The 17638-nt window shown below is 51.4% G+C and overlaps 1 protein-coding gene and 1 pseudogene across 6 annotated transcripts in view; both read right to left on the bottom strand.

Moving 5' to 3' along the window:
- Nucleotides 1-3508: 3508 nt before the first annotated feature.
- LOC103879132 lies at nucleotides 3509-5787 on the bottom strand (annotated as a pseudogene). The gene has a single exon (XR_639578.2). The product of XR_639578.2 is annotated as an uncharacterized LOC103879132 (transcript).
- Nucleotides 3509-17638, bottom strand: part of SLC7A1 (solute carrier family 7 member 1) — an 84752-nt gene continuing 70622 nt past the window's right edge. For 2 of the 5 annotated variants that reach the window (XM_009191713.4, XM_009191719.4), the window contains 6 exons: nucleotides 17011-17150; nucleotides 13558-13660; nucleotides 11685-11902; nucleotides 11253-11419; nucleotides 10252-10360; nucleotides 3509-8683 (listed from right to left, as the gene is read on the bottom strand). In XM_009191713.4, the coding sequence (XP_009189977.1) occupies nucleotides 8580-8683; nucleotides 10252-10360; nucleotides 11253-11419; nucleotides 11685-11902; nucleotides 13558-13660; nucleotides 17011-17150 (841 nt within the window). In that variant the 3' untranslated portion in view covers nucleotides 3509-8579. The remainder of the gene's footprint in view (nucleotides 8684-10251; nucleotides 10361-11252; nucleotides 11420-11684; nucleotides 11903-13557; nucleotides 13661-17010; nucleotides 17151-17638) is intronic. The other 3 variants (XM_009191715.3, XM_031655702.1, XM_009191714.4) reach the window with 2 other exon arrangements.

A 17638-nucleotide genomic window follows, 5' to 3' on the forward strand; every position in this document is an offset into this window, starting at 1 on the left:
CAGGCAGGGAGGCAAGGTGGGGGGTGGCATTTGCAGGCTGGACCCCTTTTCTGTGTGTACCGGGATTGGGTGATCGTCCATGCGAGAAGTCTAGAGACCCCCTCTCCCCTGACTCAGCAGGTCCCAGGTCCCTGCGCCCACCCTTCCAGCCTGGGGGCTTGAGCAGCCCCTCCCCTGGACGTGGGAGCGCAGTGCCTCTGCTCTGCAAGGATGGGGTGCGCTGGAGTTGGCTGGAAAGAGAACACAAAAGGTCATTCATTCATTTCGACCTGAAAGTGCTTGCTCCCCCCATCCCGATGGCCTTCAGTTTGGGCTGCAGCCGGTTTAGCCAGCTGGACCTCAGAGTGTCCCACCGGTGCCTGGCACTGGTCACAAGGGAGAGAGCTGGGCTCGCAGGTTCCCTGTGGTGGTTTTGCAGGGTGTGTGGGAGTGGCAGCTATTTTAGGGAGATCAGCGAGTCCCTCCTGAACAAGTACTGAATGACAGACCCTTTGTAGAGGACACACAATTCACTTCGGGACCTCACAGGGAACATCCCAGGGCCACCTCTGGGTCATCCAGGCCTCCCAGGATATCGATGGCAATCTAGTTATTAATAATCTACCCGGCCACGTGTCCTAACCCGTTTGTTTCTTCTGGGGCATCTTGAGCACCCTTCACTTTCCTAATGACCCCCTCCCCTTGTCTTTACCCACCTTATGCGGTAAACAAGGCAGGTGGCAGTACCTCCACATAGCAAAGGAGCAAATGGGTGCCAGCCACCCACATGAGCAGGAGGTGAGATGAGAGCCAGCTTTCCACTGTCCGTGGAGAATGGTGGCCCCTTCCATGGCCAATTTGCAGTAGGCAGAGGAGACTCTGGAAGTCAACTCACTCACTGACCTCCTCTGTGCCAAGGAGCCTTGAGAGCTTGGCTCTCCCTGCGTGGGAGACTTGTATCCCCCTAGCAAGAAAAGAGTTATGGAGTTAAGCACAGGTGGAAACCAAATGGTTGGACAGCTTTCCACCTGTGACTGGAGTTGAAGGATGGTCTCAAAGCCATTGCTGCACCAGTGTGTACGCTTCGGGCAATGACCGGGATTTCATCGTCACCTCATCCATGACCACCAAGCAGTGAGGATCCTGCCCATGTGAGTCTGTCAAATGCTTAAATACATACACACCCCCCCCCCCAAAATCCTGAAGGCTGGTAAGTCATTCTGGTGGTTAAGACAGAGCATGTTAATTCACTTAAATTAAATTTGCTAAATACGTTTTTGTGAGCCAGTCTGCATCTCTCAAACTTCTTGCCCCAAACCTCATAAAATAAAACCAAGACAGACGTCTGGTGTTTCTGACGGCCAGGCGTGGGTCACTCACTGCAGCGTGATGCAGGCCAATCTTCCTCGCTCACTACATCGGGAAGTTTTTTCCAGGGCCAGAGCAAGGCAGGGTCGGGATGCCCTGCAGCTCTGAGCTCAGGTGGCCCTGCCCCTTGAGTGTGTACAGACCTCCTGGGTGCCCATGCCTTCTCCCTCTAAGGCACTCACACCACAGACACGAAGAGAGTCCCTGCCACGCAGCTGCTGGCTCTGCATAGCGGCTTCTCACATGACTGCACCACCAAATTCACACAGCAGGCACTGGGCTTCGTCCCTCCTCCTGCACTGTGGGAACAGCGGTTCTGAATCGGTTGGCACTCAGGTGCATTGTTTTAAGGAGTAGAATTTAAAAGCATCCATGGCAAAGTCCCACACAGCACAGCTTTTTCTTCCCCACTGTCCCAAATCCACTGGGATTAAGTGCTTGGCCACACCAAGAGCCAAAAAGCTGTTCTCCTCATCTGCAAACATATTGCCTGTTTCATTCCTGAAGACTTCTCCTCGCATTGTGTTTTCTAAATGGCTGTATTTATGGCTGAGTGGACAGGCTTCATTTGGTAACATTGGTGTTCCCTTTGAACAGGGCTTGATGGGATTGATTACCTGTAGTTGGTTTCAGCCCTCCCCGCTGCAGCCTCAGACCCTGCCCAGGTCTGTGTGGTGTAAGGGCTGGGCTGAAAGCTGGGTTGGAAGCCAGGCTAGCACCCCAGGCCATGGCTCCACAGGCTTCCATGTTGCTGCGAATGCTGTTTGGGAGCAGCTTTTGAATGACCAGAGGTGCTTCATAACCAAACTGTGCAAGGAAAAACTTTCTCCAGGTGGTGCCCCTCAAGTCTCCAGCCTGGCATCGCCCCACGGCGCCTTGAGGAGCCACCGGTCAGGGTTTTCGAAGAAACTGCTGAAAGACTTGGCATGGCCTTTTCAAGCTGCCTGTGCGGCACCAAGCAGTAGCCACTAGGTGGCAGTGTGGCGCTGCAGGAACTGGGGTCCACCTTGCACTTGGCTCAAAGTCATCCTTAGGGACCAGAGGTTGCCTTCCTACAGGACACATACAAAAATCCAGGAACAAGGTATGTCCCGTGCTTATTTCCCAATTCTGGAATCTATCAGGCTCTCTGGGCCGCTTTGCGAAGCTGGCCCCTTTTGTGAATCAGCTTCTGCATCAGCAGAACCTCCCGCAGTAATTACACTGGGCCAGAGACCACACCCACCCTGTGTCCCAGGGGCACGCTGCGCAGTCTTGCTTCCCCACCGCGCAAGCTCTGTGGTCTGGCTTTCTGTGTGGCCAAGGAACACGAAATGTGCATGATGCTCTCAGGTGCAGATGCTCGTCACACATTCCAGATCACAGGCACTCTGGGGCCGGGAGAGCAGCTCGCCTGCCCTCCCCTCTGCACAGCTCCCTGGGTATCTGCTTTCAGCACCATCCATAAGCTGACAAAACTCAAAGGTCAAACCTTATCTTCCGGGCAGCAGATCTTCTGGTAGAGCCGCTGTGAATCCCTGCCTTTTACTGTCTGGGAATTAAGGCCCACTTGACTACATTTGCCTTCAATGCAAAAAAATGAATCCTTTCTCAAGGGAGTTGAGGGAGTGAGAGAGTAACAATTACCAGGACAGCTACACTCCCCACAGCCCCTCTGCCCTGCATACACTCTGCTCCCTCTAACAGGATGGGGTGTGTCAGGATGGGGTGTGTGTCAGGATGGTGTGTGTCAGGATGGTGTGTGTCAGGATGGTTTGTGTCAGGATGGTGTGTGTGTCAGGATGGTGTGTGTGTGCAGGCCAGCACAGGCTGCGGTGGCAATGGGCGAGGGCGGTTTGTTGCCGGAGACCAAGTCTTTCAGCAAATGCCTGACAACTGACAGCCTCTGAGCTGCTTTACCCCAACAGCTTGGTTGGAAAGAAGACATCTGTGGCCCCAAAGCCAAATAAATCTGCAGACAGTATCAGAGCATCCAAAATGGGGGCTCAAGGGATTCTCTGGTTGAGGCTCAAATTGTTGGAATAAGGATTTCCCCCAAATGGCTACAGGAAAGAGAAGATGGGACTAAAGTCATGGGCTGTGTGGAAGCAGAGCGGGATCTGGACCCACGCCTAGGTCCCAGCAGAGACCAGCCAGGATTCTTGAGATCACGCCGTGCACATGGAAGCCACAGAATTTATTAGAATTTGCGGAAGCGCGAGATAATGTACCACAAAATAGTTTGATTTTACAACATAAAAGAAGTTGTCAATGTACACAGGGTTGTTAGCAAAAAGGGGAGGCAGGGCAGTTTCACGTTTTGAAAGGTGGTGGACGACAACTACACTTGTCCTTAAAGGAAAATAAAAGCAGGAGAGACCCAGCAGAGACCAACCTGATTTGCAGTTAGCATCGGAATCTAAATCTAGTATCACAACTTTAAGAAACTCTAAGAAAACTATTAGAAAAATAGAACATCAAACAAGCAAAAAAATATACAAATGTACATAATAAAAAACATACAACTCTGAATAATGGCTCCATGTTCAGTAGAAGAAAACATTTACCGGAGAAACCACAGCTATTCAGGTTTGATAATAAACCAACCCTCACTGGTATCATTACCCTTAGTGCTCCTTAAACTCATTGAAGCTGAAAGGCACAACTTAGGCAGGAAACTTATCTTAAATATATATTATAACTTCTCAAATGGGAAAATAAGTCCCAAACTTAATAGCTTGTCATCAAGAAACACAAAACCATTTGCCTTGTTAATAAATTAACAGTCTGAATGCACCTTTCCATCCCTGCTTCCTGACCCTGCTGGAGACACTAATAAATACCCTGAGAAAATCTTCTCTTTAAGCTTGGCCAAGGCACTCCATGTCCTGTGGGGCTTTCAGCTGGCACTCAGCACATTTGTAGAATGACCCAGGAGGGCTCCATGGTAACTGTGCCCCGAGACTCCAGGCCCAGCTGGGTCCCGATGGCGAGAGCATTGTGGCTCAGGGATGCACTGGCACAGAAAAGCTGGACTCGAGGAATCGAGGGGTGAAGATGGAGTCGGCTGGCATTTTTTGCCTTAAAAATCCATTAGGAGTCATAAGCGTGATGACACATGGAGTGTAGCTTCTCGCACCACTGGATCAACAGTCATCAATTTCATGACTCAAACAAAGTCCACAGGAGCCTGGCAGAATGTACATCTCCCTCTCCCTTAAGAGTCTTACATATAATCTTATGACGATGGCAAACAGATATATCTTAAATTACACATAACAATTATACATAACATATATCCAGATCCGTCTGCCGGCGAACTCTGCAGCAGTTCCACATACAAGCCTCACAGCCCCGCCACCCAGCAATTTCCCCGTCCTCGGAACTGTGTCACGAGACCACCAGCGCACGGACACGAACATGCCTCTCACGCACCCCAGAACACAGCTATGCTGGGCTTGGGCACAAAGGCCCCTCACTCCCTGTCTTCACGGTTTGGGTTCTTGGGTGCCAACAGAACTGTCAGCTTTTATTAAGGAAGGGTCTGCGTAAAAATGCGACGTGTGAATCAGAAGAGGGGCCCTGGCACAGAGCCAGGCGGGCTTGCTTTAGCAGTGAGTGCTGCGTCACGCAGTGCCCAGGACCTTGCCTGTAAGCCTGGGTGAGGCCCCTGTGGGGCATGTCCATGTGCCCCCCACCAGGACTCATTGCTCTGTCTCCAGTCTCCACCATGGGTTGGGCTGGAGACCACACCACGTGGGACTGCGAACACCAGCCAGTTCACAATGCCTGCTCGCGGCAGGGGCACGGCAGGGAGGAGCTGGCATCATCAGATTTCCACCCGTCTGGACAAAGGTAGGCGGGCCATGCACCCTTCCAGCTGTGCACATGGATGTGCTGACGGTGCAGGAGGGAGTGCGTCAGGGCCTTGGCGACTGGGGTAGGTGGAGAAGCCCACTGAGCCCACCGTCCTGCGGTCACCCCTGGCTTCGTATCAGCTCTTGGCCACTGTACTACAGTCAGCACAAGGGACCAGGGAGCTGGCTGCCTGAGAGAGATAAAAGAAGTTGCAGTGGAGGGAGAGTTTTTGCTGCTGCAAAAACCAAAAGTGGGGGGAGACCTCAGCAATTCTAACAGTATACATTTAGCGACCTTTCCGAGACAGCCTGGGGAAAATCCATCTATCACTCTGTCCTCTTCATTTGGAAAATTAAATCTGCTGCACAAAGCCTTGGCCAAGGGGGTGTGAGCAGGGATGGTAAGCAGAGTGGGGGGCATGCAGAGGCCTGGTCTCCTCCGGACGGCGCTCCTCCCCACTGCAGAACTGCCCTCCTGTAAGCCGGCTCCTGAGCCAGCCGCCAGCAAGGCCCCCGCTGCCTCCCTGGAGACCCTCTTCATCCCTGTCTTCAGCAGAGGTCCTGAGGCAGGCGGGCTGGGGATCTGCTAGGTTTGCTGCTTCATGAATTTGGGCCTTCAGAGGTCATGAACACATGCAGGGCAGTCACGGGGGTTGTGGCAGACAGGAAGGGATGTTTACCCATCACAAATGGGTCTTTCCAATGAGGGTATTTATTTGTGGCTGGTGCACAGATAAAAGTAGACACAATACTCCCTTGGCGGGTGTGCCTCTAGTAATGTGTAAGTTCTGACTATGTAGGAAAATCCTGGCCAGCGGAACTAAGAATATTCTTGTTTGGGCAAGGGAACTAAGAGATGTGAAACTATCAATGTGTTTGCTTGTATTTTTATTTCGGGGAAAGAACTGAGGGATGTGATAAGAAAAAAGTCTATTAAAATTGTGAGGCTTACTCCAGACACCATTGCTCAAATTACTCCCCTCGCACACAGCAGAGGAACCCCCTGGCAACTGCACAAAAAACTACTCATAAAAGCACAGTGACCAGTGAACTATTATGCAAGGCACCTCCACGTGTCCTTTCCTAACCAGGAAGCCCGTCCTCTAAGGAGGGGGCGCGGGGGGGTCCCATCCCTGCCGAGCCTAGGCGTGCTTCCGCATCGAGCTTTAAGGCCTCCGCGTGAGGAAGGCCACAGACTCCCAGCTGTCAGTGAGCCCTCATGATGACACTCGGAGCAGGGGAGACACACCTTCTCAATCTACAGAATGATTCACGGCGCCCACTGAAATGTCAAATGTCAACTCTACATAGTCTATTGGGTGCTGTCTTCACAGAAATTTCAGCCAGAAAGAAAAACTAGAGAAAAAGAAAAAACAAAAAAAAGCAATTCTCTCCTACCACTTCACTTTTCTTGGAGACTGTCTATCCCTCGAGTTCTCTTTGCTTATGTAGAAAATAACGGAAAAAAAAAAAAAATCAAGCAAATAACTACCAGGTCCTAAGACAAGAGACAACCAAAACCCCAACAAAATAAGTTAGTATTTATCAAAATATGTTACAGCACCAATCTATATAAATGTCAATACCTCTCTTTGGAAATCGGAGCTTTGGGCTCTTTTGATGCTCCCTCTGGACCATTCAAAATGACATCAGAATAAAGCTCCCAGCAAGGTGAGCAGGCCTGATACGGAGGCCCAGCCCATGGCTGCCCACCTGCCCTCCACTGGCGTGTTCACAAATTCTTGCACTTCTCTCCGAGAATCTTCTGGGGGCACAGGGAGGACACAAGTGCCCTCAATTTATCAGGCTTCTACCAGATTTGTGTCAAAGGCCAGACTAGGAAGAAATGGAAAGGAAACTAAGTTTTGAAAGCAACATTTCCATTTCCCCTGGCGTCCAAAATGCCTACCTCCCTTTCCCTGCCCCATCAGCATGGGCCTTCTGTCTCCTGAAGTCGACTCTCAATGGAATGCTCCACCCACGTTCAGGTTTCCTCTGGCTTCCATCTACAAGGAGTGTGCGTGAAATGGTGTTGGCCGCAGGCCCCGACCTGGGTAAGACAGGCCGGGGTGGAGTGCATTGTAGCTATGGGGGCGGGGAGGATGCTCGGGTCTGTCCCACTTGTGGAGGCGTGGAGTACGAAGCATCCGGATGACAGATACACAAAAGGGACAGCAATATGCCTGGAGATCATCTCCCCTACGAACCACACATCTCAGCAATACGCCAGCCACAGGGGTGATGACGTGGTCATTTCCACGTTCATGTTATGCCCTAACTTAATCTGGGGGAGTGAGTCACAATTTCATGGACTGCGGATTGATTTCAATTTCATCACGTCACAGAGAGGCCAGACAGCTCATGTCAGGGCCAGAAACGCATGCCCCCGACATGTCCTAAACCCGCACTGAGCTGCCACCAGCCTTGAGAACTCTCCAAGAGCCACCAGACTGGCTCCAAAGCATGGGAGAGCAAGACTGAGCGAACGGCGGCGACGCACAGGAAACACGCTTCTAACTCGGCCGCCGTGAGGCCAGTCCTGCAGATACAGTCTCATGTTCCAGTTACTCAGGACACAGCCAGTCAGAGAAGACGGCAGGAGCAGCAAGAACTGGCCCAGGCCTGGAGGCCACGAGCTGAGGAAGGTCCCTGGTTTACACACGTGTGCACACACATGCATAAGCAGAGCAGGCCCTAATGGGAGCGATCCCTTCTTCCTCATTTGAGAGGAACCAGCTGCCCCCAGCCCCGCTGACCAGCCAGTCATGGTGTCAGGGCAAAGCCCTGAGAAGCTGAGGGGCAGGTGAGGTCCAGCCCTAATGACCCATCTGAACGCAACGGGAGAAGGACAACAGGCCTGATTTTCCTTTTTAAGCGCACTACTGTCGTTTGGCTCTAAGGGTGGGGAGCTGCTGGGGACACACTGTTTTGTGGTACTCATCTGGCTTGATAGCTGGGTGTCTGGGGCTGAGCGGGAAGATGGCTGCGAAAGTTTGGAGTATGCACAATTTCAATCCCAGAACAGTCCCCGGGGAGGAAGGCCTGGTTCCCAAGATAAGGAGAGAAGGTGACCTCCATTCTGCCTGAGGCTGTGGCAGATCCGGGCTGAGCTGATAGGGGAGGAACTGTTTGTTCAGAGAAGTGAGGAGACACAGTGGCCGGCTGCAGCCTAGTGGCCCCAGCCAAGCAGCTGTCTGGAGGTGACCAGGACCTGGAGAGCCGGCTGCAGAGCCGAGGGTGGGCTGGGGCTGCAGTTCAAGTAATTGCACCTTCAGCTGCAGTGAGGGTGTGGATGCAGGTGGTTTCTGTTGCACTGGTGGGGAGCGGGGGGTGCCTCCCGGTCCTCTGGGGGCGTCCCTCGGAGCTGCTGCCACTTCCGAGGGGCGGGGCTGTGCGTCACTTGCACTGGTCCAAGTTGCCATCAGGAGTCCTTGCTTGGTCAGCATCCAGGGACGCCTCCTCGCTGTGCCACAGGCCGTAGCCGAAGTAGATGATGAAGCCTGCGGGCCGACAGCAGAGACGGGCGTGAACAGAGCGCTGGTTGCACCACCGCAGGCAGGGCTGGGAGCCCAGGGCAGCCCCGCAGCAAACCCGCTCAGGCAGCCTGCCCCTGCCTGGCATGAGCCCGCAGCCAGCAGCCCTTGTGACCTTTCCACATCTGGAGCAGCTGCCACACGAAGGCCACTGTGACATCTGGCAAAGCCCCACATTCCTCTGAACGGCCTCATGCTGCAGCATTTCCTGAGCAGACAGAGCAGCTGGGCCAGGGCCACCCGAAGCCGTCCAGCCTTCAGCTTAACCCCCTGATGCCCCCTGAGGCCACGAGAGTTTTGCGAATGTGCACTATGGAGATGGGGTTTCCCGCAGGCGCTGGAGGTCTCCAGGCTCTCAGCCTGGATGGTCCCACTGCCCATTTCCTCCACGTAACTGACCATCAGACTGCAGGAGCCACCGAGCCCCGGGAACGGACTTCACACAGGAGTCCACAGTCTGTTCCTGTGCCCAGGACTCCGGGGTGGGTCCAGGACCTACGCTTCTAACCACCTGCCCAGGGAACGTGGCCAGATGGCCCCAGGTAATTGGGGCCACCTTGTGTGGCTGACACAGTAAAGAGGCCTGAAAGCAAGGACTCAGCCACCCAGCGCCCAGGAAAGGAGCTCAGGCTCCCAAACACAGGGGCTTTGACAGGGATGCTGGGAAGAGGCAGCCTCTGCCTTCACCAGGCCTTGAGGAACTGGCCAGTGGGCTGTGAGCAGTTTTTTCTCAGAAAGGCTCTAGGAGACGTCTGTCTAACTAGATATGGGCTGGATTTGCAGAGAATGAGGACCCGCCCTGGTGCCAGCAGACAAGAGGCTGCCAAGTACTTCCTGGAGGAAAAGCACCCCTCGAGGGTCCTGGGAGATGAGGCAGCAGCCATCTGCCCGCAGCATGCAAACTCGGGGCCGCGAGGCTGTACGGACATGGTCCTGAGGGGCAACGGCCAGGGCCACTCTCCTGGCTATCAGCACTACGACTCGGATGCTGAAGGGAAGGAAATGGGTCCCTCCCCTCCAGCCCCTGGGGTGAGACGTCCAGAGGGGTGGGACTCGGCTGGCCCTACAGGCTGCACCCACCCCTAGTGATCTATCTCATGTGGGAGCCCCTTAGCCCAGTGGCATCTCCCATAGGCTCCAAAGCACTCTCCTTCCACAGAGACGATGCCATCACAGAGAGCCCATGACACCCACCCCTGCCTGGGCCTAGTGCCCATGCCAATCTGGTGCTGGGCAGGTGGGGGGCCGGGAGGCACAAGCCAGACTTTCCTGTCTGGGGTGAAAATAACTGGTACCTTATCTGCAGCAGACTCATCACTTTGTTCCTGTGAATACCAAGGTCTTGCCCAATGGAATAAATAGTTTGGGCAAGAGGCAATGAAAACAAAAAGTATGTAACAGGGAGGAGAGGACTCACAGCCTCCCAGAGATTCAGCATCATCTTCGAGAAAGCTGCTGACTGCAGGTGTGTCATTCTGTTATGAAATCTGAAACAAGGGAGGCTCCCGAGAGATGCTGGCGGCAGCATCACATACCTATCAGCATCCACGCGGCAAACCGGACCCAGGTGCCCTGGTCCAGCTGCATCATGAGATAGACGTTCACAAAGATGCTCAGGACGGGGAGCACTGGCAGGAAGGGAACCTGCAGAGACAGGAGGCGGTGTCAGTCCACAGCAGCGGCGCCGGTTCCAACAGTTCAGTAAAACTGTCTAGCAAAAGGCAGCACACCTGAGAGTGACGGGGACTGTCGGGCGAGCGTGGGGAAGAGAGAGGGAGTGCCCACCCCCACCCCCCAACACACACCCCGCACCCAAACACACACACACACACCCAACGGTAAATCTTAGTAGGTGGGGATTTGGTTCTAAGCTCTGAATGGCCAAGTGAGCTCCATTCTAATTTTCCTCTGTTGCGATTCTCCTGCTAAAGAAAGGACTAGAAGACAGACCTCCACTTTACCTCTCAGGTCAACAACCTTTTTTATTATTTCTGTAATCTAAAAATGCAGAGGCCTTGCCCATCTCTCAGGCTTGGAAAACTCATGCGATCAACCTGAGCAGACATTTACGAGAAGTGCCGCACCACCCCGGAGGGACTGCTCCACGGGGTCTGCTATTATATATACACTTAGGGGCAAGCGGCTTCATCAGCAGCACCCTTGATCCTCTCTGGGGAAGAGGCGGCACATTTCACAAAACACTGATCATCAGGAACGCTTGTTTTCCAGACAATTCAGAAACGGATGCCGAATCTCCAGGTACTGGCGAGGTCTCCCTTGGCCTGTGTCATGCAGGAAGGTGTCAGCCTGCCCTTGACTACTCAGGGAAACGTCCAGCGGAGGAGGGCTGCTGCCTCCTTCCAGGGTCTGGTCCTCTGTGTGCCTTCAGTGCCCCTGCCCCACATTACCTGAAGCTGGCTGACAAAAACCTTCCTCAGGAGCACCCAGACCCGGCTGAGCCCACACAAGGCTGGCCCGGCAGCAGGAGGGCCAGGGTCTGTGTGCCAGGGTTCCTTCCCCAGGCCGAGCTGCTCACCTTAAATGAGAGCTTGGTCTTGCTCTCGGGCTGCCTCCAGATGACACCCGTGACCACGGCACAGAGGAGGGCAGATCCTGCGAGCATAAAGACTGCCCACAGCGCCCCTTTGGTGAGAGCCTCCCTTCCAAGCACCGTCACAATGCAGAAGGTGATGATGAGAACAGCTAAGGGCGAAGGAAAAGACAGAGCAAGCTGCAACTCAACCATTTCTCAATTTCCCACTGGCATCCGCTGCTCTCCCCTCAACTTGTGGCGAGAGAGGCTCCATTTCCGAAGGCATCAACTTCAGTTAGCATAGAGCAACTATGTCCCAGTCCGGGAGCGAGACAGATGCTCATCTTCTCTGGCACCTTCCCCCAACTCCAGCTCCACTGCCTAGACACCATGCAATGCCAACAAGCAAGGCCCCAGGGAAGGGCTAGCTCTCACCTATGAGGCTGGTTGAAATGTTCACAATGAGCCCGGAGATTTTGGAAGGCTCCATGTTTTTGGGCGAGAGTATGGTTTTCAGAGAGAACATCTCTGCCTCTGGTAAAAAGCCCAGCTGGGAATCATTGCTGCTGGCCAGCTCATTTTGGTCTGCTTGATCTAACTCGTCAGAAGTACTGGCCATCTGGTATACCAGGTTAGGTTGCTCTGGCTGATACCTGGAAAGAAAGGTATTGTGTGACCACCATCATCCACTTCAAGCAAAAGGACATGCACCAACTCAAGTTTTCAATAAGCCTCCAAAGTTAGCTGCCCGGGACACAAGGTATAAAATGGGAAGGATATAGTCAGATGCTGCGTTGTAGACAGACGAGGAGAGACCGGGAACACCACCTCCCACTGTTGCTTCTGGGGAACATCCCCCACGGTCTCTGCTTCGGGGTGACATGACCTCCACCATGAGCAGCCCAGAGGAATACCCTGAGAGGATCTCTCTTGCTCTGAGAAGTGGCACTGGCCCTCAGATGCTAAAGATATTAGGCCACTTCCCACAAAATTACTGCTGTAGGGAGCAAAAAGGAAGGAGAGAAATAGAAAGCAGTAACGCCAGGATCCTGTTTGGCACAGAGAGCCAGAGAAATGCGGCTGCAGGCTGATGGATTTGAGAAATTCTGTTTGCGTGCCTTAATTGGATCAATTTATTTTAAAACTCCAAGTACCTCAGAGTAAATAATTCGGTGCGGCTGGTCGGAGGGCCGAGCCTGCAGCATGATTTCCAAGACATGAGTTACCTGCCAGTGGAGCATCCGTTCTGAACGAGGTGCCTTATCTTCCCACCCAAAGTGAACAGAGTGCACATCTTTTCCACCAGCTTTGAAAAGCAGAGTGCTGTATGAATTATTTTGCATATGATCAATTCTAAGAGGGAGTATAAAGATATTAACCATTTTTGTACGGATTCGCTTGTGCAGCACCACTCGGTCAATTAAGAAAGTGGGGGACCTCAGAGAATCTTCTAGCGTTGGGCCTGTTGGGAAGAATAAGGGGTCCCCAATAGTCTTAGCTGATTCTACAGAGCTTCTGCTGAGGCTCAGCCTGGGCTTTATGTGCATCGGCTGCTGAGCACCTTGGAGATGCAATCAATGGCCTGGCAGGTGGGAATCCCTGAAAAGAAAGGAGCAGGCTCTTGAGGGCAGACCAGTGCTGAGTGTCTCCATGAGCTCCGGTTCTCAGGATGCCAGCTGCCCAGGGATGCGCTTTGGGAGTGGGCGCTGGGGCAGGTGAGAACACCGAGGCACCAAGCCCAGGCCCAGAGCAGCTTTACTGTGACTGCGAGAGGCTTGCCTGGCCCCAACCAGGCCACAACAAGCCGACTCCACAGTGTCCCTGAACATCAACCTAGGGCACCCCATGCCACGTAATGGGATTCATTCCTCCAGCCACAGTGCAACGAAGCTGCAGAAGCATTACGCTGACCTGGGTTTCACAGGCCTTGGGTTTCCCTAACTCCTACCAGGGCAGCCCTCAATCCTCTCTGTCCCAAGAATCTGAACCAAGTTGCAATCAGTCTTCAAAATTCTGATCCCAGGATCCTGGCCTAATAGTTGGGCCGAGAATCTATTTCTATCCACCCAACATCTAGTCATAAAAATGAGGGCACACGATAGAGGGGGGTGAGGGGCCACCCAACTCTTGCCAAGGACGTCCTCCTAACTGGGCTCTCAACCCAGGTCCTCCCCTCTCCTTGGCAGCTCCCATTGGAGCCATCACCAACCTAAAAGTTTCATTCATCACATAAACCATAGCGGAACTGTGAAAAGGCTACCAGGTGCATCTGCATTTCTGTCATGAAACCCCAAAAAGCCATACATACCGTAAGACCAACACACAGGCAGCCACCAACGAGTAAGCCAGGAGAGTGCCAATGGACATGAGGTCCACCAAGTCCTTCAGATCAAAGAGGAAGGCCATCACAGCTGGGAAGAGACAGACACCAGGATCTGTGGATGGCCGTCTGCATGCACGGACAACCAGGACCACCACCACCTACCATCCAGGGCAGCAAAGGGGGCTGCTTTTTCTCCCACCCTCTTCCTGGCCTTCCCACAGAAAGACACAGCTTAAAGGGAAGTCAAGCTTCCCTTTAAGCTTGTGATTAAATCACAGACACATTCCTCAATAGACAGTAATAATCATTAACATTTGTATAGAGAATACCTTCGCTCTTGTGATTTTAATGGCAACTTTGTAAGCCATCCTTACATTACAGATGTTAACATTCACACAGGTTAGGAGACTTATCTAAGATCACACAGCTCTTAAGTATAGGTATAAGGATGTGAACTAGGTTCTTATGACTCTGAGTCCTGTGTGTCTTCCTCTAGACCATGCTGATTCACAGACTCACGTGCATCCATCCATCATCCATCCCATCGATCCATCCATTCTCCATCAATCCATCCACCCATCTTTCATTCATCCACTCACCATCCATGAATCCATCTCATCCATCTGCCCATCTTCCATCCATCTCATCCATCCATCTATCCATCCATCCATTCATCCATCCATCCACCCATCCATCCAATCATCCATCTACCCATCTTCCATCCATCTCATCCATCCATCTATCCATCCATCCATTCATCCATCCCATCCACCCATCCATCCATTCAGCATCTATCCATCTACCCATCTTCCATCCATCTCATCCATCCATCTATCCATCCATCCATTCATCCATCCCATCCACCGTCCATCCATTCAGGCATCTATCCATCTACCCATCTTCCATCCATCTCCATCCATCTATCTATCCATCCATCCATTCATCCATCCCATCCACCCATCCATCCATTCATCCATCCCATCCACCCATCCATCCATTCAGCATCTATCCATCTACCCATCTTCCATCCATCTCATCCATCCATCCATCCATCCATTCCATCCCATCCACCCCGTCCATCCATTCAGCATCTATCCATCCATCCATCTCATCCATCTATCTATCCATCCATCCATTCATCCATCCCATCCACCCGTCCATCCATTCAGCATCTATCCATCTACCCATCTTCCATCCATCATCCATCCATCCTATCCATCCATCCATTCATCCATCCCATCCACCGTCCATCCATTCAGCATCTATCCATCTACCCATCTTCCATCCATCTCATCCATCTATCTATCCATCCATCCATTCATCCATCCATCCCATCCACCGTCCATCCATTCATCTATCCATCTACCCATCTTCCAGCCATCTAGCTCTGGTGAGAATGTGTCCATCACTGGGTTTTAGGTACTCACTACTGAACAGGGCAGACCACAGTCCCCAGCCTTCTGAGTGTACCCCACCAAGACACAGGCATCAGTGGGCAACAGTGCTGGGTGATAAAGAAGGGCAGGTCTGGTGCTCTGGGGGGACTCACAGGGGGTCCTAACCCAGGCAGGTGACCAGGAGAGCAGAGTTCTTCACATGTGAAGTCACTCACATGGAAGAAATCTGAAGAGCTGTTCTCAAACAATATAGTATCAGCCCCTTCACCGTGTCCCTGGCCTTTAAAATGAATGAAAACCTGCACCCTTATTTGAACATCTTTTGTGTGTTTTGGGAGAGTATGCATGTCTATGCATGTGGGTGTGTATGTCAAGCACTCATTAAAAAACAACTTGGCTAGATCTGCTTTGGGATATTTTCAAAACACATGCAATCAACACAAGCTAAAATATAAACACAAAACCATTATTTTTCCACAAATATCTCTCAAGCCCCTCTAGATCACTGCAACTAAAACAAATTTAAATGGAGAATAAAACATAAAATTAAAGAGCAATGAGGGAGGGCCTTTTGGATAATCAGAACAGCACCCAACTGTGCATGCCACAGATGCCGATGTTCCTACTCATGGGAAACTTGAGACTAATTTCTTCCATGTGAGGTGATTTTAGAAAATCAAATACTTATTTACCACTCCCACCAAATGAAAAGGGTAAATCCTGGATTTTGTGAATGGCATGTACTTCACAGTCCCTTCAAAGAGCATGATTTGATCTCCCTCTATCAGCAGGGGAAGGAAATTAAGGCCAGTCTTGAACATGATCAAATTCCGGGTAAAGCCTGAGAAAACAATGACTATTTCCAAATCCTTAATCCTGTAAATATACTGGTCACATTCTGATGTATAGTGCCTCTCAATGTGACCACTGTGGTCACTCTCAAGAACATAGAATCATGTAAAAAAAAGTTTCATAATTTAAAAATAGGTTTGTTTTATTACATAATATTAATCCACAAAACTAAGCACAGTTTGCTAAAGGCATGAATGCTAATAAAACTTAGTGAATAATTCATTCATTTAAGAAGGTCAAGGGCCTTACCAATGGCTACTTGACAAGTTGCTGTGTTAGAAACTATGACTGATATCACATGCCCCAATTTGCCAAAAAGACCCACTGCTCTGCTCAGACCCTGGAAGGAGCTTGGCTACTTTGGCATGAAAACAATCCTGGAATCACAAGGCCGCTCCACCGTCCTGGGTGCACATCCTCACTTCACCTCCCTGGGCCTCCACTTCTACATCTGTACAGTGGGCTGGTGTCTGCCTTTCGGGGCTATGAAATGCAACCGCGAAAGAAGGAGACATAAAACCACAGGTACGGTGTGCACGTGAGCTTCCTTTTGGGTTCTCCTTTCCATCATCTACGGCCCTGGAACACCCACATGGCTCAGATTAGTCACCCATCAAAATGATCCTCTCAGCAATGATGCTCATCTGACAAGATGAAGCTTCTACTGGGTCTGCTGTTACATATAAACTTAGCGGCAAGTGGCTTCATCAGCAGCACCCTTGATACTCTCTGGGGAAGAGGCAGCACATTTCATAAAACACTGATCATAAGGGACACTTATTTTCCAGAGAATTCAGAAACGGATGCCGAATTTCCAGGTGCTGGCGAGGTCTCCCTTGGCCTGTGTCATGCAGGAAGGTGTCAGCCTGCCCTTGACTACTCAGGGAAATGTCCAGAAATGGGGGGAAAGGGTTTTGGGGGAATACTGTGTGTTCTAAGCTCTGCCCAATGAGATGAAAACCAGAGTGCAAGCTGTTTGAAAATTCTCTCCCATCCTCTGTCAAACTGGCCTCTGCCTTTTGTCAAAAGGTCAGTCAACTTGCAATGAACCAGGCTCCAAGTATAAAAACCAGGAGTTAAAAAGACCAGGTGAGACTACTCACAGACCAGAACAAGGCAAGATGCCTCCCTAGGGAGTCATGACTCCACTGGTAAAATATTGACATGTGAAATGAGTTCTAGTACTCACCAGCAATGGCACCCGAGGCTAGTGTGGCGATTATTGGTGTTTTGGTCCTATCATTGACCTTAGCCAAGAATTTAAATAGCAGTCCATCCTCAGCCATGGCATAGATAACCCGAGGCATGGGAAACATGGAACCTAGAAGGCTAGATGGGGAGAGGCAAACCACGTGAGTGAAAGGCACCACATCCATCCATGCTCAGTTTACCACAGAGGAAAGGGAGTCTGAGCTCACCAAGAGCTGCCATCCCTCCACGCTGGGTGAGGCCTGTGGCTAAAAGACTTGGCATTTAATAAATCAACCCCAGAAAGAGCACACACTGTGAGTAAGGGTTAAGGTAAAGAGTAGGGAACATCTATCTAACATACACTAGCATGAGACCCAGCACCGTCTTTACAGATGGAAAACTGTATTTATTCCTGCAATTATTTCTAGCTGAATCAAACAGAAAATACAAGCATCACTGCATTCGTGAAGATTTCCCCATGGTAAATCAATATTTACCAAATAGCTCTGTTTATACAGGCTAAGAGGAAATACATTGGTGAAAATGTTTCTCATTAAAAGGCATTTATTCCCTTCTTCAAAGTAGCTTCTGCATGACAGCCAAACTGAGGGCCAAACTATGGTGTT

Source organism: Papio anubis, chromosome 15, assembly GCF_008728515.1.
Source record: "Papio anubis isolate 15944 chromosome 15, Panubis1.0, whole genome shotgun sequence".
Lineage (NCBI taxonomy): Eukaryota > Metazoa > Chordata > Mammalia > Primates > Cercopithecidae > Papio > Papio anubis.